The sequence below is a fragment of the Marmota flaviventris genome, chromosome 11 (genome assembly GCF_047511675.1).
Source record: "Marmota flaviventris isolate mMarFla1 chromosome 11, mMarFla1.hap1, whole genome shotgun sequence".
NCBI lineage: Eukaryota > Metazoa > Chordata > Mammalia > Rodentia > Sciuridae > Marmota > Marmota flaviventris.
This window is the reverse complement of record NC_092508.1, coordinates 2,651,890-2,672,259: the sequence shown is the minus strand read 5'-3', so window position 1 is coordinate 2,672,259 and position 20,370 is coordinate 2,651,890. Positions and strand designations below refer to the sequence as shown.

The 20,370-nt window shown below is 48.8% G+C and overlaps 1 protein-coding gene across 2 annotated transcripts; it reads right to left on the bottom strand.

Moving 5' to 3' along the window:
- Nucleotides 1-18,104: 18,104 nt before the first annotated feature.
- Hes6 (hes family bHLH transcription factor 6) lies at nucleotides 18,105-19,848 on the bottom strand. Of its 2 annotated transcripts, none has more exons than XM_027951694.2 (4): nucleotides 19,677-19,848; nucleotides 19,513-19,599; nucleotides 19,338-19,419; nucleotides 18,105-19,098 (listed from the first exon to the last, which is right to left on the bottom strand). In XM_027951694.2, the coding sequence occupies exons 1-4, from the start codon at nucleotides 19,755-19,757 to the stop codon at nucleotides 18,674-18,676; spliced, it is 675 nt and encodes a 224-aa protein (XP_027807495.2). In that variant the 5' UTR covers nucleotides 19,758-19,848; the 3' UTR covers nucleotides 18,105-18,673. The 2 variants fall into 2 exon arrangements, with proteins under 2 accessions (XP_027807495.2, XP_071475428.1); XM_071619327.1 differs by having other exon boundaries at nucleotides 18,887-19,098; nucleotides 19,378-19,419.
- Nucleotides 19,849-20,370: the final 522 nt, after the last annotated feature.

Sequence of the window (20,370 nt, the reverse complement as noted above, 5' to 3'; positions counted from 1 at the left end):
CCTCAGCCCCTCTCTGTCCACTCTGTGGGTCTGATCAAGTTCCCCCAGGAACTGAGTCTCAATAAAGCCTCGTTCAGCGGACTTTTAACTCTGCCTCCTTTAGTTGCCGCCACTGCCTGACCTTACATTCCCCATGGACCTTGAGCAGGGAGACATTGAAAAAGTGACCAGAGACTATGCCATGTGCATGACAGGGCACCCTGCTGCAGTGGAGTAATGCCACTGGAGGGGGTGAGCAGGAAGCCAGGGACCTGGTCAGAGACTGGAGGCCATGAGGGGACACAAGGGGGCAAGTGGAGCTGGCCTTGTCTGGGAGGACCTATGGGTGCTTGCGCCGGGGCTGTGCGGCCTATATGGACACAGGCGAGGGTGCCAGGGGCAAGCTCTCCCCCACTCCTGTGTCATTCTCCCCAGTGTCCCTCCACTCCCAAGACTACACCACCAGGCATTTTGGAAATACACACTGGGGCCCAATCCAGCCCCGAGGGAAAGAAAGATAACTCAGGAGCTTAAGAAAAGAGGCTCACGTTACTCGGGTAGGGGGACAGGATAATTAGAGGCCCCTGGAAGGTGTCAACAGGAAAAGGTGGCCAGTGCTCTACATGGTCTGCACTGAGCGTGGGGCTCTCTGGGTAAGTCTATCTCAGAAAGAGGCAACTTGGGGTCCAACAATTACACAGGGAACCCCAGAGTGACAACATGCTGAACGCAGCCCTGCAGGCCTGGTCTGCGAGGCTGGTGACTACAGGAGGAAGAGCAGAGGTGCAGGTGGCCTGAGGTGACCTCCATGTCCCCCCTTCCTGGTGTGCATACCCTAACTTGTACAAGCAGAGTTAGCAAAAAGTAACAGGATATCATTTTTGAAACCAGGTTAAAAGACTGTTGTCCTCTCTTGCTGCACGTTGAAATGGAGGCCACCTGCCATCCTGGGAACTGCACTATGGAAGACCCACATGGCAGGCCATGAGTGAGGCCCCAGCTGAAGCCAGAATGAGACAGGCAGTCAGTGTAGACAGGTAGATCCAGTCAGGTGGATCAAGGAGGCCAATTTTGAGTCTGGGATGTTGGGGACTGTCCCCTGAGGGACTGAAATGTGAGTTCCTTCAGAGCCCTTCCTCCTCCCTGATCAAGAACCTGCCCTGCTCCAGCCTGTTGCCAAGGTGACCTGTCCCAGGAACTGCCCCTCCCTACAGGGAGCTTTAAAGTGGCTAATGTGTCCTGGGCTGCCCCATCTTCCCCCTTCAGCCCACCTGTGTCCCACCTTTGGGCATCCCACCAGCAGTTCCTGGGCCTAGTCACGTGCGCAGGAAGGAGAAAGGTAAGGGGAAGAGGAGGAGAACAAAGGAAGCCAGGACACATAAAAAGGGCTGAACGCCTTGCTTCTCGGGATACCAGGACACCAGCTATGGCCTCCTTCTCCCTCCCGGGAGAAGTCTGTTACCCTTTGTCACGATGGCAAAAGGTGCAACTTACGCAGTCGAGGGGGAGAAATAAAGAATGCCCACAGCTTCTGCCCTTTTCAATGCTTTATTCACTTAAATCACTCAGTACAATTTCACTCTATAGGCTCTTATGAAGAAAATGACAATCCTTAATGCTGGGCACTGCAATAGACATAATCAATCCACAGCAAACAATTCTAGATTAATTCTAAGCACTGCAAACACCTGACTCATGACAGGCTCAAGACAGACATTCCCTCTGCAGGCTCAGCTCAAGTGTCAGAAGTCTCAGCCTTAGGCTCTGAGTCCAGCAGATGCCCACTCACTCAGACCTCGGTGATCAGATCAGGGACCAAGGCAGGCTTCTCCTGGGGTGGAGCCGATGGCCAGCCGAGGAGAGGGTGGTAGGGAGAAGTCATGGCTCTCACCAGGGTCAGGGTGTGGCTGTAGAGTTTGAGAGAGGTGAGGAAGACACAGAGGGTCAGGCAAACGATGAGAGGAGCTGAGAGGTCAGTCCGGGTCCCCATCAGGCTCTCAGTGTGAGGGCATCAGTGTCGGCTGGCTGAATGTCTGTCCATTTGCTCCATCACTTATACTAAATTTTGGGGTCTGCTGACCCCGCTTTCAATCCCTATCAGCTGCCACGGGGTTTCTCAGTGACGTCATTTGCCCTGGGTTAAAGCATCTGGTCTGGTGGTCTCCACCCTGATTTTCTTGCCTCCCCCCTTATCGGGTGAGGACAACATGACAGAGACTTCACTCTGAGCTTGTTAGGGTGGGGGGAAGTGACTTGCTTGTGCCTGAGGGCCACACTGGAGGTCTCCCGTAGGTGTGCCTGGTGGGACTGCAGGTTTCAAACTGGAGTTGCTTAGGCTCAGGACTCAGGCCATCCTCACACCCTTTAAAATAAACCCTGCTTTATGTGCATGCTTCTTTAATGTTCCAACTTCAACATGTGAAGGAGCAGAACTTGTCACTGGTAACCGGAGGTATCATATTTGGAGGTCCCACCAAAATCTACACAGAGGTAAGTTCCTCTCCATGCACCCTACATCTGTTTGAAGTGCATCTTTCTGTCTCTTTCATTTTGGAGGATGATGGGCACCTGTCGGCTACTTAAATGCAGTTAGTGCAGCTGCCACTCCTGAAGACTTGGGTGAGAGGTTTCCCGGCCTAGGAACTCTCAATCACCTGTTCAATACAGAGCTGGCATGTTGGGTTCTGCCGAAGCCGCTTCCTGCTTTTCTGTCTAGGCCTAGAGAGCAATTGGTGTGAGTACAGTGTCCCTAGTCCTGATCTGCCTTGGATGTGAGGAGCTGGAGTGTTAGATAGGTTTGAGGTGGCTTAGGGAACAAAGCACCAGGCAACTCGTGCACATGTGAAAGAACAACCAATCAGGCACCTCATAACCACCTGTCAATCAGCAGGGTCTCCTGACCAATCCTGGAAGGACACTGATCTCAGCAAGATCACCCTCTCAACTCCTTTCCTGTCCCAAGCCCTCCCTTTCCGCCCTAAGCCCAATAAAATTCCAATCCGGCTGAGCCTGGGTGCGAATCCCCAGACTCCCTCTTTTGGACTGGAGGGTCTCACCCAGGAGCAAATTTCAATAAAGCCTTGTTCAGCTGCTTTTAATCTGCCTCCTTTTGATCACCGGTGCCTGACCTTACATGGAAGAAGGAGTTTGGAACAACTTTGGAATTTCTCGCCTGGGCAACATGCAGGTGAAAATCCTAAGTTCCTTCTCTTGAACCCCCTCCCGACCACCCTAAGGGGTATCTAGGTGATCGGTAGATGAATGGCATTGAGGGAAAGCCCCAGTTACATTTGCCTCCATGCGGGCTACGCAACACTCCCCATCCCAGCATCCATTCCCTCCTGGATACTCCCCTTCCTTCACTCATCAGAAACACTAGCAATTCAGATTGTAGGACTGAGAAAGACATGGGATGATTAATAAGAAAATATTCAGGTTCCTGTTGTTCGCATAGTTAGCCTCCACAAGCCACTTTAAAATCTCCCATTACTGTTCCTGTGCTCAAATGTACTCAATATATTTTTTTAATGCTGCAAGAGGGAGGCATTCTATTTTAACTAACCCCTCCATTAAACTCCTCCAGAAAAGGGTGTTTGTTATGTGCCTAACAGCCAGTACATGTTCCCCCTACCCTCAGGAGATTCCTTTGGTCTACAGGACAACAGTTAGGCACAAAAGGTTAAGACATACACAAGTATCCTCTTTTTCATGGGTTTTTTGTAATCAGGAGTTATAGTGGCAGGGAGGAAAGCAGTAATGCTCTTAAGTCTGAATCCTTCCAGGGTCTCTAGCACAGGGCAAACTGGGACCTAGCTAGCACTTTGCCAAAGGAGGCCAGAAATAACTTTGGCAAAGCCAGGTGATGAGAGACGGGTTTTCTGGACTGTAATGAAGATCAGGTTTAGGGAGCCGTTCCTGATACTTCAGATAAACAGTTTTCTCTGATAAGGGAGAAAACTTGAATTTTTCCATCACTCAGGTGGGAACTTCTCTCTCAAGTCAGTGTGTAGATTGACCACTAGTCTACCCACTGGGAAATTACAGATGATCAGGAAAGTGCCTCGTTTTCATGTGTTGTCAGCCTAACCTCAATGTCTACCAGGAGAGAAGGCCTTAAGGGATCACCTACTGAGGAAGGGAAATCAAGGGGACTCTCCCCAACTTAAAACAAATAACACAAATTCTTATTTGATTTGTTCTTATTTGTTTTAAGATTTTCGGGGGACCTAAATAAATACATTGGGATGTTTCAGAACTTATGCCAGGTGTTTGACCTCACCTGGAAAGATATTATGTTATTACTTAGCCAGATTTTGGCCCCCAATAAGAAGGAGGCCACCCTAAAGCAAGCAGCTACAGAATTTGGGGATGGACCTACATCTTGCCCATGCCCAGCATCACAAACCTGAAACAAACCTAATTATTCATCTAGAACACAGGCAATTCCCAGAAACGACCCTGACCGGGACACAATGACGGATAGGATGCTTAGAAGATCACACATTTCCAAATGTTGGTCCTTGAAGCCCTTAGGAAGATCAGGCAAAACCCCATTAACTATTCCAAGGTCTCTGAAATTACTCAGGGCCCCCAGGAAAGCCCTGCTATTTTCATGGAGAAATTCAGGAAGACAATACAAACACAACCCTAAATCCTGACTCCATAAAGGGCCACCTACTTTTACAGGATAAATTTACCAAAAAAGTTTACTCCCCCTCTGAGTTATGAACAGGTTTTGGAAGTCTTCAAGACATTAAAACAGGGCCTTATTTTGAGCCCTTGTCCTCTTGATTTAACCTGTTTGTCACTGAGAGAGGAAGAATACCCCTAGAAATGGCCATACATAATAATGGACCTGTTCAACAGCCAGTAGCTTATCTCAGTAAGGAGCTTAACATCGTAGCTTTGTTCTCAACATCAAGATTTTCAACATCCAAATCTGTCCAATTACCAACTAGAAAAAAAAAAAAAGTGGTTAAGGCACCTTAGACATGAAGTTTCTGCTCAGAATAGCAGTTTTCCCAGCTCCTTCCAGACCTCAGCCAGGACTTACATGGAAATGCCAGTGGAAAAATCCTGCAAGCTCCAGAGACTGATCTCAGGCCCAAGAAAAAAAAGTAAAAGTTTCTTTTACAGGAACTCAAAGGAGACTAAACCAAAAAGTAAATTGTATGGTACTTTACTAATTACTGGCCAGTCATTTTTTCTAGAACTCTTGCTTTTTCTTAGATTCTGTATTTAGCTCATGATTTTGGTCCTATGCATCTAGGTTAATGTTTTTCTGATCAGTCCTATTTTTTATTCAACTGTGGAGGTTTTAAACATGTGTAACATTGCGATGGAGATTCACATGCGAAAAGCTACAAGGCCTTTGCTATTGTGTTATGTGTGCACACTTGTGTTATGTGTTGTATGTCTATATGTGCATATGTCCATATGTCATATACATGATATAAAAATTGGCAGATATATAGGGAGTGCTCATAAATTAAAAAAAGATCAAATACCTTTCATGTGATTTAAAATGGTTCAATTTAAATTGGGTAAACACATGGAAATAAAGATGTCTTTAAAATTAAACTTAAGTCTCTAGGTGGTCAAAGAACTAATAAAATGTTGATGTCTATAAACTGTCTAAGATCCCTTGGTTTTAGGACTTTTCTTCAACAAGGAAGAAATGGCTAATACTATTCAATACACTTTCCGGTAAAATAAGTAGATTTGACATAGGATTACTCATTATTTATGAGTAATTTTGTTCGTTAGACATCTGGTTAATTTACAAGGTTAAAATGCTAACCATCAAGTACTCTTCACTCCTTGAATTACATTGGGTAACATTATTGTTGTTTTCATAAATTGGTAAGTGAAGAAAAAAAGGGTTTAAAGTTCCTTTGTCTTTTTTTTTTTTTTTAATATTTATTTTTTAGTTTTTGGCGGACACAACATCTTTGTTGGTATGTGGTGCTGAGGATCGAATCCGGGCCGCACGCATGCCAGGCGAGCGCGCTACCGCTTGAGCCATATCCCCAGCCCCTAAAGTTCCTTTGTCTTCACTGAAAAAGTTTACTAAGAATTTAAAGTCCCAACAGGTATAATTCTATATACTTAAATATTGTGTTTTCATGAAATGGTAAACAGATGTGGTTCTATATTCAAAGGTTTATAGAAGATTTCTATACACAAAGGCCCAAAAGTCTCAACTGTTCTAATTAAGAGTAAATAACATAAAGTATTTCTTTTTATTAAAATAAGATAATTTGCCTGTATTCAGAAATTTACAAGGATTGTTTCAGACTATGAACAGAAAAGGGGGTTAAGAGATGGGAAGGAGGAATTAGAAGGCTCTAGTTATGGAAACCATATTTAATAGGAGGAAAAGAAAGTGTTTCTGGATAAGCAAGTCTTTATGTGATGAAGTAAATAAGAGGATTTGGTAAGTAATAAAGAAAGCCTCTGTAAGTTGATTATATATGTAGGTGAAACAATCAAAGCTATTTAAGGTTTCATCCCTAAGGTCAAATGTTAATGTACTGATATAAACCAAAGTTTAATCTATGTGTAAAAAGGACAAAGATTTCTTAAAACATTAATTTACCCATAACATTGTGTTTATTAAGTTTTGTGGGTTTTTTTTAGAGCAAGTAATCTTAAAATTAAACAACAACTGGTTAAACAGCAACTGTTATTTTAGAGCATTGTACTATTATTTCTTTAAAAGCTAAACTTGGTTAATATAAAAACATCCATGTAGTTGTGGTGCTATTACTCTTCTCTGTATATTAAATGTATTCATATCTTCCAGGTATACATAAGGTAGAAGCTTTAAATGAGCATTATATTAAGCTGATGTTCTCCAAACTAAAGTTGTATGGTAATTTTAGGCTTATAAGAACAACATATCGGAGATTTATTTATATCATTTAATGTTTTATAATTGGACCTGTTATCAATAAGATACATAAAGTTTTATGTCACTTCTTAAACTGGGATACAATTTAAATGCATTTTTTAAGTTAAAGAGAGCTTAATCTATGTAAAGATTTATATTGTAAAACACAGGGCCTGGGGTTGTGGCTCAGTGGCAGAGCACTTGCCTGGTATGTGTGAGGCCCTGGGTTCAATCCTCAGCACCACATATAAATACATAAATACAATAAAAGATCCATTTACAACAAAAAGATTTTTTAAATATTGTAAAACACAAAAGCATTTTGCTACTTGAGGTTGAAAGCTCTCAACCTTTCTTTAATTCATGTTTTAAATGTAATATCATATTGTGTTAGCTAATATTCATATGACCTCAAGCAACAATACATGTAAATTTTGTAAAATGATATTTAAGAACAAAGATCAGCTTCAGATCTAGAATAGTTTACCTAAGATTTATAAAGAGCCCCACCTTACCTGAGATAAGGCTCTATCTGCCACCTTTCTACAAGTCAGAATGACTCCAAAGTAGGCCAGACTGCAGTTCATTAAATGTTATGTTCAAAAGATTGATTTTTGTTGTTAAGATTACTAGGATCTCAAACAGGGGATATAATATATAACTGAGTAAAAATTCAAGCTAGTTATTATATAAACTAAATATGTTTTTACTCTTGTGAATTTTATTTTGTATTTTCCTTATAAACTGTCTAAATGTTGCCTGTTAATGTTTTGCAGAGATATTGCTTCAAGAACACACAACCTGGTTAATTTAAAATAATAAGCCATCACCTACAGGACAGATAGGATAATACAAACCCCAATTAATAAACGGGTAAATGATTATAAGGTTATAGACATTAAAGTTAAAGCCCATGGGGCTGGGATTGTGGCTCAACAGTAGAGCGCTCGCCTAGCACATGGAAGGCCCTGGGTTCAATCCTCAGCACCACATAAAATAGATAAATAAAATAAAAATGTTGTGTCCAACTACAACTAAAAAATAAATATTAAAAAAAAAGTCAAAGCCCAATATTCCTTAATTCAAGACTGGTGAGACTGATTTGTAGATGTTTAGATCAAGACTTAAAAATTAAAGTTTTATTAAAAGGGCCAAGAAAACCAATATTTGGCTCTTGCCCTCTGAATTAGTCTGAATCTAGGGAACAGAAAACTTCTCTAAAGAGCTTTGCAACTCTGAGCCACATAACTTCCCAATCAGGGAGATTAATGAGACCCCTGGAGAACAGAAATCCAATCACTGCACTTGCTATGAAGAAGAGGGTCACTGGAGAAGGGAGATATCCCTGATGGTTTCAAGGGACACCACATGGTCAAGCAAGACCTGGACCCATTGTAGCACAAGTGGCAGTAACAGAACTAGGAAGCTGCTCTCAAGTTACCCCAAGAGTGACTCCCATGGAAACTCCACTTACTCCTAACAATAGATAGAAACAAAGTCAGTTTGACCTGCTTCATCTTAAACACCTAGTAAAAATAGTTAAAACAAAACATAGCCATTCATGAGCATTTAGAAATAATAATAATAGTTGATGTAACTTAGGATACATTTGTGTTAGCCCCCCAAAATAAGTGAGACAGGAGGCTACAAAAGAGACTCTTAGGAAGGAATGCCTAATAACTTCAAGTGAAACTGCGGAATCAGAAGTTTTTAGTCAGTGAAGGCCTACAGATCTTTCTAACCTCCTATACAGGTAGAATTGATATTTGCTAACATGATTATCTAGCCCCTAGTAACAGAAATAAAGGGTTCTCTACTAGACACAGAGTTCATACCAATAGAAAGGTTTTACAAGATTAGATGACATTAAGTAGCTTAACTACATCTTATGGACATCTATAACATGTTAAATGTTGTGTTTACATTCCTGATAACTCTGGGGATGTTAAAGATTTACATTCCCAAATAAAGGCCTTGTTCACTCTGGCCTTATTATGGGGACAACTTCTCAGCCCTCACACCTCCTGGTGAGAGATTATTGACTGCTCTCATCTTCATGGTATACATTGACATGACCCAGATGCTCCAGTATTTATTCAGTACTCATGTTTTTGTTTCTCTGTCTTAGAGCCATCCATCCTCCCATGACTTTACAACCTGTTTTCCCCAAACCATACTTCCGACCTGACTAATAAAAAGGGGACTCCAAAGCTGCTTGCCCCACCTCACACTGCCCCCTCTCAGCTCTGAAGCAGCCAGAGAGGTCATTGCCCCTTTTCCTTATAGCAATAAGGAGTTCCTAAAATTGGGGAAAATGAAGCCAAAATTAGGCCATCAGTATAGATAGGTAAATCGAGTCAGGTTGGATAAGGAGGCCAATTTTTAGTGAATCAGGGAAGTTGGAGACTGTCCCCTGGGGGATTGAAATGTTAGTTCCTTGAGAGCCCTTCCTCCACCCTTATCAAGAACCTGCCCCTGCTCCAATCTGTTGCCAAGGTAACCTGTCCCAGGAATTGCCCCACCCTACAGGGAGCTATAAGGTTGTTCATTCATGTGTCCTGGGCTGCTCCATCCTGCCCTTGCCCCTTCAGCCCACCTGTTTCCCACCTCTTGGCATCCCACCAGTTTCCTAGGCCTAGTCAAATGGCTAGTCAAGTATTCAGGAAGGAGAAAGATAAGGGGAAGAGGGCAGAAGAACCAAGAAAGCCTAGGACATATAAAAAGGGCAGAACACCTCACTTCTTGGAATACCAGGATACCAGCTATGGCCCCCTTCTCTCTCCCAGGAGAAGTCTTCGTTGCCCCCTTTTTTGAATAAACCCTGCTTTATATGCTTGCCTCAGCATGCTTCTCTAATGTTCAGACTTCAACATGTGAGGGAGCAGCAGAACTCGTCACTGGTAACTGGCGGTATCACAACCATAAAGCAGAGAGAATGAGGGACAGGAGGCATTCTGCCCATCTGCCTGTGAGGATCTGAATCCTGCCCACCACCTTGTAGCTTGTGGTGAGAAGACCACGACAGCTTCTCTGCTTCTCAGGAACCTGTGCCATGCCTAGAGGCAGAGGGCCTTCTAGCCTCAATTCTTGACCCACAGAACCTGTGAGTGACATTTGTGTTAAGCTGCTAGGTTGTGGGGTTATTTGTCAGCAAGAGCTAACTCTCTATTTTCTATATTAACTCTTCTATTTTAGGAGCCTGGCCTGGTTAACCCCTGCTGGCCAGGTCTGCCACACCTTTATAGGGTATGCGGGCACCATTCCTTTTGCCCCCTCTCACTGTCCCCCTGCCCCAGCTCAGGGAGGCCAGAGTCTGGATGGGGTGATGGAGTCTGATTAGCCTTCTAGTTCCAATTGCTAGGAAGCTGCTGCCCAGGAATCTGGTGGGGAACTAGACCCAGAGTGAGCAGGCTCTGCCCCCAATAGGAAGAAAGAGGGAGAAGGGAAAGAGGTGGAGCCACAGGGCAGCACCCCTCCCCTCCAGGGCCACTCCTAAACACAGTCCAGTCCCTCTAAGGAAGAGAACCCTGAGCTTCACTCATACCCTCTGTACCCTCCTGGTTGCTCTGCCAGTTCTGATGTATTGAGGTACTTTACTTAATCAGAGATTCCTACAGGAATTTCGCAAGTCAAAGTTGGGAGCATGGTAACCTCTGGAGTTTGAAAGGCACGTCCCCTCCTGCCTTCTAAGCTCCATCTGTCCTACAGAACTCACATGCCACCTTCCCCAGGAAGCCTTCCTCAGGGCCTGTGGGTCTCAGTCTCATCTGTTTTTCCAGCCTCCCTGACCTTTTGACCATTCTTCTGAATTAGCCTTATGCCCTATACACTAATGATTGGCAACTGTTGGACTCTCTAAATTTACATTTTCTATTATTTTGTTTTTGAAGCACTGGGGAGTGAACTGGAATTAAATTTTCAAAGGAGAGGCCCTGCTGGGTGCAGTGGTGCATACAAATGTGTGCACCTCCCAGTGGCTTGGGAGGCTGAGGCAGGAGGATCGTGAGCAACAGTGATGCTCTAAACAACTCAGTGAGATCTTCTCTCTAAAGAAAATACAAAATAGGGCTGGGGATGTGGCTCAGTGGTCAAATGTCCCTAAGTTCAATCCACAGTACCAAAGAAAAAAAAAGAAAGAGGCTCTGTTCCACCAAGTGTTTCCTATTGAAACTCATCCTGGTTACAGGAGATGCAGGGATCTGTTCTCAGTGTCCCTAAGTAGGGTGTGCCTCCTTTCCTGGCCTTCCCCCTCCCAAGGCTGCAGAGGCTGTGCAGGGTCTAATAAGGCCCCACCTATTCTGTTCTTACAGAGTACACTGACAGCTGAGCCCTAAAAGTCCCAGGTCTCAGGGCATCCGTGTGGTAGTGTCTGAGGCCAAGGTACAGCCAAAGGAAAAAAAGCAAGAGCCTGGTGCCCTCAGGACCTGTGGGGACTCTGGATGAGGAGAGAGCAGCTGGCTCCTGTGGAATTCTCCAGGTTTGGGTGTCCTCACCAGATCCTTAGATAGAAGAAGGCCAGCCCCAGAGCTATTCCATTCCATCCCACGAGTCACTTCAACTGGGCAAGGTACTGCTCCCTCCTGGCTCTGTCCTGGCATCCCCAAACATACCCATGGTCCTTTAAGGAAGTCTCCAGGCTGATTCAAGAGCCCTTCCACCACTGGCTCTCAGTTATGTGAACTGAGTGGTCCCTTTTCAACTACCAGAGGTAGGATCAGGAGGGGCTGTCTGCAAGCACTGGGGGGAGGGGGAAGGAGAACAGGAAGGTCAGCTCTGGACTCCCATTACCAGGTTCTTCCCCAGCTGCAGCATGCTGCCCCAAAGCACTCACTTGGTGAGCAGACACATTCCTGGGACCCAGTCCGCAGGCCTCTTTCAGTGTGGTAAATATGGTGGCCAAGGTACTGCCCTGATAAGCAAGAGCTGAAACCCTGCACTGGGGTAACAGGGTAGGAAGTCACTGGTTCTGTGGGTGCTAGCCTAACACCCCCTCCACACCACTGCCAGAGGGGCAGGAGGTAGCCAAGGGAGCAGGCCTGCTCTCCCTGGGAGGGAGGCTGCAACAAATAAGAAAGTCCAGAGGTGAAGGACAGGCTGGGAAACGCAAAGGTGGGGATGGATGGAGAGACAGAAAGGGGTAAGAGAAGGAAGGAGGCAGAGGAAGGGGAAAGGGAGGGGGACAGAGATGGAGAAATAAGGAAAGGGAAAGACTGACACCAATAGTGAAGAAGGAGAGAGGATGTGGAGCCAGCACCAGCACTGGCCAGACGACTTCTAGGTGGACTTGTCCAGAACTTACAGAACTCAGCACAGAGGAACCGCCAGGCTCCCAGGCTGTTCAGAAAGGCAGCAAGACACTGGCATCAAGCCAGACAAAGACAGCACAAATAAAACTGTGGAATAACATCCCTTAGAAACACTGATGTGAAGATCCCACAGAATATTCTGGAAAAGGCAGGACTATGGAGATGGCAACAAGTTCAGAGTTTGCTAGCAGCTGGGGAGACAGGCAAAGCACAAAGAGTGATAGGGCGGTGAAACAGCTTCTTTTGATACTGTACTGGAGGACCCACGGACCCAGCACTAAGAGTGCACCTTAAGGTAACTATGGGCGGTAAGATAAGGGTGTGTCCTTGCAGGAGGTCAGGGGTGGGCCAGGACAAATGGAAGTCTCTGCACCTTCTGCTCAATTTCCCTGTGAACCTGAGACTGTTGCAAAGAAGTCTGCTTTTTAAAAATCCTACAGAAAATCAGACACAGATTCAGTAGGACCTTGATCCCACCATCTGCACAGGGGTTCATAACAAAAATACAAGCAAGGCTCAACATTGTGAATCTAGTCACAAAACACCCCATATTGATAGGTTGAAGGACAAACATATGAAAATATGTAATTATCTCAAAATATGTTGGGAGGTACCCCCAAACTCAGAATCCTTCCCTATGTTTTAAAAAACATTTAATAATGGTAATCAGCAAAGCAAGAATGCAGGCTGCTCATGAGGATGTTGAAGCTGCCTCGCATTCTGGTGGCATATATAAAGTGCCTCTTGGTTGCAAAGTACAGGATGTTCACTGAGTACTGATCTCAGCAGAATTTGAAAATCCCTTTCTGTATCATCCAGGGGGATGCTCATACAGTGGGACACTCCCTAGGGTTAAAGTGAGTGAGAAGGATCTGTGTCTGGTAGAGGCAATGTCAGGTAAGTCCCTCAATCAAGGGGCTTTGTCTCCTCATGACTGTGTCCCATCCCCCAAGACATGCGTGGTACAAAGGAGCTTGGTCTATGTTGTTAAATCAATGAAATATGTTGAAGAATGGTCTCATTTATATAAAAAGGTAAAAGACCTTGATCCTATATAAATATCCTTGCAAATGCAAACACCAAAAAGACACTGAAGAAATTGTTAATGGTGGAGCGTACCAAGAGGGAGGAGGCCTGGTGCAGGAGGAGGAGGGATACCCTTCTGGGAGGCCTGACAGCTTCTGGGATTGTGTATTGCTTTTCTAATAAAACCTAGTTTAAGGCTACTTAATCCACTAGAGCCTCAGTTTCCCTATCAGTGATATGAAGAATAGTAATAATTGAGGGTTATTATAGCATTTAGAAAACAGATAAAATCCTGCAGATAGGCACTTCATGCACAGTTCCCTGGCACACACTATGTACATAGTAAACATGTTATTGCATATATATGTGTGTGTGTGTATAATATATATATATATATATATATATATATATATATTCCATATATATGTATATGTGTATATAAAACACACACACACACACACATATATATATATATATATATATATATATATATAGAGAGAGAGAGAGAGAGAGAGAGAGAGAGAGAATTTTTTAAAGACTATGGGGATCCAGCTCCAGTCTCATCCTCTGAACCTGTTTATTTTATCTAGAGCTTTCTTTCCCAGGACAGCTGCTGGGCTCATTCCCTCATATAATTACACTCTGCTCAAGTAAAATCTGGCAGCAAAGTCATCTCCCATCAATCTCATGGGAAACGCACCCTGTTTCCACCCCACCTTGCCTGTGCCCTTGACGGTACTGATATTCCTCCCGGCAGGTAAAGACAGCCTGCCGTATTGTGTGTTTCTTGCCCGTCTCCTCTCACTACAGAATAAGCTTGAGAAGAAACATTGTTTTGTCTCCAGCAACTAGAACACTGCCTGACGTGCAGTGGGCATCCGATAGACAGTTGTGGAATGAATAAACATTTGAAACATGCCATCAGGGAAACCAAAGAAACCTTGGAAACGACAGGGTGACCAGAAAGGACTTCCCACAGAAGGTGCTCTCTGGCCGGACTTGAAGGCCACAGGGAGAAAGAACAGCCGGTTGGTAAATCCACAGAAGCAGAGGGCGTAGATGGTGGGAAGGGGGCCCAGAAGCAAAGCGAAGAAGTCCTGAGACCACCCGCGGAGAACGGGCCTTGGGTGCCTGGTGGACCCACAGGGTTGGCCTTTGGAAGGGACCCAGCCAGGAGCTCACGTCTGAAGCAGGGAGTGTTTTGAGGACCCTTCTCCAGGTGAGGGGGAGAACCTGAGCTAAGATGCAGGTGTGAAGGGACAGGTGTGGGATATGGGGTCACTCGCTCGCCTAAGGAGGGAGAATGGACAATCACAATGGACTCTGCCTGCAGGGTGCCCCCGGGGAGGAGGGTGGCACCGGAAGCGGGCAGACGGGGGCAGCCAGAGCCTGCGTCTTCAGTGAAGGCAAGGCCTCCCCGCGGGCTGGAAGGGCCCACCGCCCGGCGCTGCGGCTCGCTCACCTGGGCCGAGGTCGGGGGCAGCCGGTCCCGTCGGGGGAGCTCGCGTCGCCGCACGCGTCCCTCGGGATCCCAGGGAGGGCGGCGGCCGCAGCAGCCTGCCTGCCGTACCCTGGCGCTACCGGTGAGCTGGGGACGTTGGCTTCGCCCGCAGGGTTGGCACGCGGGGCGCGCGCGGGCCACACAAGTGCCCGGGAATGGCACCTCCCAGGAGCCTCGGCGGCTGGCCTCGGCGGGAGCGGGGGTCCAGGCCTGGGCTCCTCGTCGCCTCGGAGCGGCTCCTTCTGGACCCCTCGGAGCCCTAGCTGCCGCCAGGTCCGCGATCCCGGTGACCTGCGGAGCTCGGGCCCCGGGCTCGTGAGCTCCGGGTTCCCCCAGCGCCCAGGCGACCCTGAAGGGCTGAGTGCAGAGTCGAGCGCAGGGGGAGCCTTGAAGGCCGCGGCGAGCAGCCTGGGGGACTAGGCGGAGTAGTCAGTGGCCTGCTGTGGCGCCGGCTGGAGAGGGGCGAGGAAGGCCAGGTGCAGACAGGATTGAGAAGTCATGCTCACGGGCTGGGTTGATTGGCAGTGGGACGATAGGAAAGAAATCGAGGGAAACTCGGCATTTTTTGCCTCCTCAGTGGGGTGCCCAGAAGTGCCTAGGATGCCTGCGGAGGGGTGGTGGCAAGTTTGTGATGTTATCAGACATCAGGGCGGAGAAACTTTGAGTGGACAGGAGCATCCGGGAGCCAGCGAGCTGGAGAGGGCACAGGCCAGGTAGACTGGTATGGGGGATGACCTCGAGGTGGGACGGAGATCAGAGCCCTGGGCCTGACATGCCCACATTCAGAGATCAGCAGAGAGGAGCGTCCACAAGGAGACCATCATGGCCAGTGAGGTGGAAGATTGTGGGAAGTGTGATGTTCTGGAGGTTGGAAGAAATTTGCCGATGGAGGGAGGAAGGACCTGGGGAGAAGCTGGACTGGGAAACATGCACACCAGGGCGGTCTCCACCCGGCTTGCAGCAAGAGGGTGGGCAGTACCTGATCGGAAAGGAGTGAGGAATGAGGTGCTGAAGTGGGGGTCATTAATGTGGGCCATGCCTGAGCAGGGAAAGGAGGCAGAGGCCAATAGCGCACATCAGATGGGAGAACCTGTTTCTCCTTCCTCCAGATGTAAGTACTACAAATTGTTGTAGGTTGAAAAGAACAATCCAGCAGGGAGACAAAATGGATGATGCAGTGGAGAGCAGAGGCACTGAACAGGTAAAAGGGAGGGACCCAGTGTCCATGTGGGAAATTGGCCCCCTGTGCCTAGTGATGGAAAGCAGAGTGCCTGTTCCAAGGCACAGGTGGATATGGGGGACAGAATAATGCCCCTGCCATGCCCACATCCTAATCCCTAGAATTTTTGAATGTGTTAGTTTATATGGTAGAAGAAACTGCAAATGTGATTGAAGATAAAAGTCCTCGATATTAGGGAGATTATCCTGGGCTCTCCAGATGGGCTCCAAGGAAGGCACAGGAGTCCTTAAAAGTATAAGGAAAGAGGGGGCAGAAGAGGAGGATCAGAAGACCCATGACTATGGAGGGTCAGACAGGGTGCAACACACTGCTGACTTTGAAGATGGAGAAGGGGGCCATGGACCCAGAATTGTGGGTGGAGGAAATGGATTGTCCTCCAGCTTCTAGACAGGAATGCACACCAGCCTGCCAACACCTAATCTGAGCCCAACAAATCCTGTGGGGGACCCCTAACCTAAAGAACTTCTGGATAATAAACATGTTTTGGGAATACTGGGGATTTAACCCAGGAGTAATTTACCACTAAGCTACATCCCCAGCCCTTTATTTTTTTATTTTGAGACACCATACCCAGCTACCATGTGGTGTTTTAAATCAAGTTCATCGTCATTGGTTGTGACAGCCGTAGATGACTAATACACAGGGCCAGGGATTTGAGACAAGGAGGTAATTCTCAGAGAAGGAGGAAGCCAGGCCATCGACTGCTTAGCAGGAGGCCTGTGAGGGAACCCAGGGGCCGTGGAGTGAGGAGGCCACAGGAGATAGTTGTCTGGCGGAGCGTAAAGCCTGCAGTCCCAGGTTCTAGGCTGTGCCCTGGGCAAAAGCGGCTCTCACCCTAGGAAACTTGGTGGTCATGGCTGTGGGAGTCATTCCTATTTCAGAGAAAGCAAAAGTTGCTTCTAAAGATTAGAGAGGCTGACTCTGGACTGGAGAAGCACAGGGCCTGACTTCTGGGTCAGCAGCTTTTGACCTTGGGCAGGTCCTGGCCCTTTTACCCCAGGTCAGCCTCTTGCACCTTGCATCCTCATTGACCAACCTTCCAGGGCCTCTGGGAAGATGGGGTGAGAGTGATGTCAGAGTAGAGTTGTTCCAAGCAATTCCAGCACCAGAGCTCATCCCAGTGGATGTTGTTGGGAGCCTCACAAGGTAGGGCTAACAGGAAGGCGTGTTACCTATTTGTGTCCCTGTGCATCACTCTCTGGGGCTATGAAAATAACCCCAGGAGTAACATTTCCACTCCTCCAGTCCTCCTGGTGGGCCCAACCCTCTCGACAGCTCAGCCCCAGTTACTAAAATGAAGCTGCATCTGGTTATAGCCCAGGGCCAGAGGTCTAGGATTGAACTATAGGGAAACTAGGGTGAACCCCTGGTGGCCAGGACCTGCTGAGAGACTTTGGTAAAGGGGCTGTTGGGAAAGATTCTCTTAAAGACAAATGGCCCAAGAGGAGACCCATATGTCAATCCTAAATCCTTACATCTCAACCTTACCCAACCCTCAGTGAGAACAAGCTGCTTTGGGGTCTTGGAGCAGGAGGGGGCTTGGCTGTGGCAGTGATTGCTGTCGACTGACCCTGTGCTATCTGCAGGCCTTCCCCAGCTTGAAAGGGCAGGTTTCTACATCACAGCTGCCCATCCCTAGGGGTTCTAACTTCCTGGGTCCACTTTGACCTCAAGTTCAAGGTGCTTGCGGCCACAGCACTGCAAGCCATAAACTAGGTGGGTCTCCTTGTCCCCCAAAATCAATGGCACCCGGGGAAAGCTTCTTATCAAAAAGTGATAATGCAAGTAGCTTGACATCTGCATTGTGCTCGTGGATCCTAAGCCAGGTCTTTGACACTTCAAGCCAGATGGCCAGCAATTAGCATTAGTGTTTATTCCTGGAAGCTCATAAACAATAGAAGGATACAAAGAAGGGCCATTTCCCTATGGCTGAGCTACCCTGGAGACAAACCCCATGCCCATGAACTCTTTCCTCAGGAAAAGGAGGCCAGGCCTCAGGACCTGCCAGGCAGTGGAGGTGTCTCCACCTCCATCACATTAACTTACTTTGCTAACAAACGGTGAGAAATTTTAAAAGACATTCACTAGTGTCGGAGAAAAAAAAAATGTGCTTACTTTAGTATCCACATCTCTGACACATTAATGACACATCAGTAATACTTCAAGGGTAGCTAACTCCAAAATTCTTTATTAATTCAACTGGAACCCTTGATGGCAACCACAATCACAAACTCAGGTGTGCTACCAACAAGTTGTACAGAGAGTAGCTCAGAGCAACACTGCAGAACTACTAGCCTCTCCCTAGGATCTTGGCAGAAGTGGCAAATTCAAGCTTCTGTTCAGGGGGCCGTGGCCTGAGTGTCCAGCCCTGGGGAGGCTCAGCATCACTCTGTCACTTCTACCCCCGTCACTAGACTGCCAGAAAGGGCTAGCGCAGGTGAATGTGTGAGAGCCCTGGTAGCCTACCAAATTCTTCTTCCTGCCTGTAGCTCCCTCCCTCTACCCATCCCAGAGCTGTAGGTTCCGGGAAAGTAACTCCCTCAAGATACAGGACTAGGGCCTGACTGGGCTGGTCATCAGGGGCTGCCTTGCAAGCCATCCACTGGAGGAAGGGGAAGGGCAGACCTAGGAGATGTCTTGCAAACTTACTCCACATCTGAACCCCAAGGATGAGGGAGTAGAGTTCAGGCAGGCCTAGCCAGTGCCTGCAGGTCCCTGGCTGGCATTTGTCACCAAGGCCTCCAGACGCTCTGGGGTAATCGGGCCACAGTCAGGCTACCTAGGGCTGGAGGCATGAAGTCCCTTCCCTCAGCAGGCACCCGACTCAGTTCAGCCTCTGGAACCTCCTCTAGGTCAGAGCACAGGTCGTCCCCCAGGCCTGGAGGGCTGGGCAGTGGGGACCCAGGGACCCCTCCGGGGGGCCAGCCACTTCCCCAAGGGGCTCCAGGTGGCCCTGCCAAGGTGTCCCCCAGCAGATCCCGGAAGCTGCTCCCCTCGCGCAGCGGCATGGACTCAAGCAGGTGGTTCAGGAGCTCCGCTGCTACCGTGGCGTCGATGGCCTGGCATGTGGACACGAATGTGTGCACCTCGTGCATGCACTGGATGTAGCCAGCAGCAAAACGCTCACTCGCTTCCGCTTGCAGCTGTTCACGCTCTGTGAGTGGGAGGAAGAGAGCAGCGCCCAACGCCATGAGCTGCGACGCTGGTGGCCAGGTCCACCCTGGCCATGGGTACCAAGTTCACCCAGGAGAGGGAGGGGGCGTGAACCCTGCTTTTGGGAGCCCTAGCTACCGACAGGGCAGGGACGTCGCTGGGAGAGAGGTATTTTTTCAGGGCAATGACATCCTGGGAGAAGGCACCCGCGCCGGGTCCACGCGCCCCGCTGCCACTCACCACGCGCTCGGCCCCGTAGCGCGCCCTGCACGCGCCGCACTGTCAGCTCCAGCACCTCGGCGTTCTCCAGCTTAGCTTGCACCTGCGCGGGCAGGAAGAGCGGTGAGCCTGGCCGCGCGCTCCGGGACCCACCCCGCCCTCCCCGCAGCCACGGGCGCCCGCCGGGCCGCCGCACCTCGGCGCCAGCCAGCAACAGCCGCAACTCCTGCAGGCTCTCGTTGATCCGCGCACGCCGCTTCTTCTCCACCAGAGGCTTCCGGGCCTGCGGGAAGCGGGTCACTGAACCCCAGCCCCGCCAAGCCTCCCACTCGCCCTTCCGCCGGCGGGCCCCACCCGCACCTTGCGGTCCCCGCGGGCCTCCCAGCAGTCCTCGTCCTCGCGGCCCGCACAGTCCCTGCCGGGAACCAGGGGCGGAGCCATGCCCTCACCGCCAGGAGCGCGGCTAGGGCGGCGAGCCCCCGCGCCCCTCGCAGCACCGGGGGAGTCCCGCGGTCCCGCTCAGTTCCTCGCGTCTTCCGGCTCGCAGCGGCCCCGCCCCTTTTATAGCCACTTATTTGCATCTCAATGCGCCAATTGGCAGTGCGGACTCTAGCGGGCAGCCTCGAGGCGCGCTTCGGCCAATGGAAGCGGCGTGCTTTGTCCGGCGCGGCCGCCCCAGCCGGTCGGCAGCTGGCGGGGCGGGGCCCCCAGCCCCGCCTCCAACGACCTCCGCGGGGGCTGCACCCGGGGGGCGGTGACCCGGGGGCAGCGGCCTTGAGCAAGCTTGTTTCCTGCTCTCGGCTGCCATAGGACCCCCGGGGTCTGCTGTGTCTGCGAGAGGGGGCTGACCCATTCATGCCGTCCTTCCTCCTTTCTTCCCTCCCACCATCCATCCATCTATCCCTCCATCCATCCTTGCGTTAGCTCCTCCCTTGGTTCCCTAAACGTGCCTCCCAAGAGTAGCGCTCCAGCCAGTCGCCAGTGGCCGGGTTCTGGAGAAGCAGAACCAAAGTCAAGTCCGTGGACTCCGGATCTGGAGGGGACTTCGTGTCCA

Excerpts from the sequence above, each read along its gene's own strand:
- Hes6 (XM_027951694.2), bottom strand. The coding sequence starts at position 19,757 with ATGGCTCCGCCCCTGGTTCCCGGCAGGGACTGTGCGGGCCGCGAGGAC. Across the intron at positions 19,420-19,512 it reads TGTTGCTGGCTGGCGCCGAG|GTGCAAGCTAAGCTGGAGAA; the intron begins GTGCGGCGGCCC and ends CTGCCCGCGCAG. Across the intron at positions 19,099-19,337 it reads GCTACGGGGCCGAGCGCGTG|AGCGTGAACAGCTGCAAGCG; the intron begins GTGAGTGGCAGC and ends TCCCACTCACAG.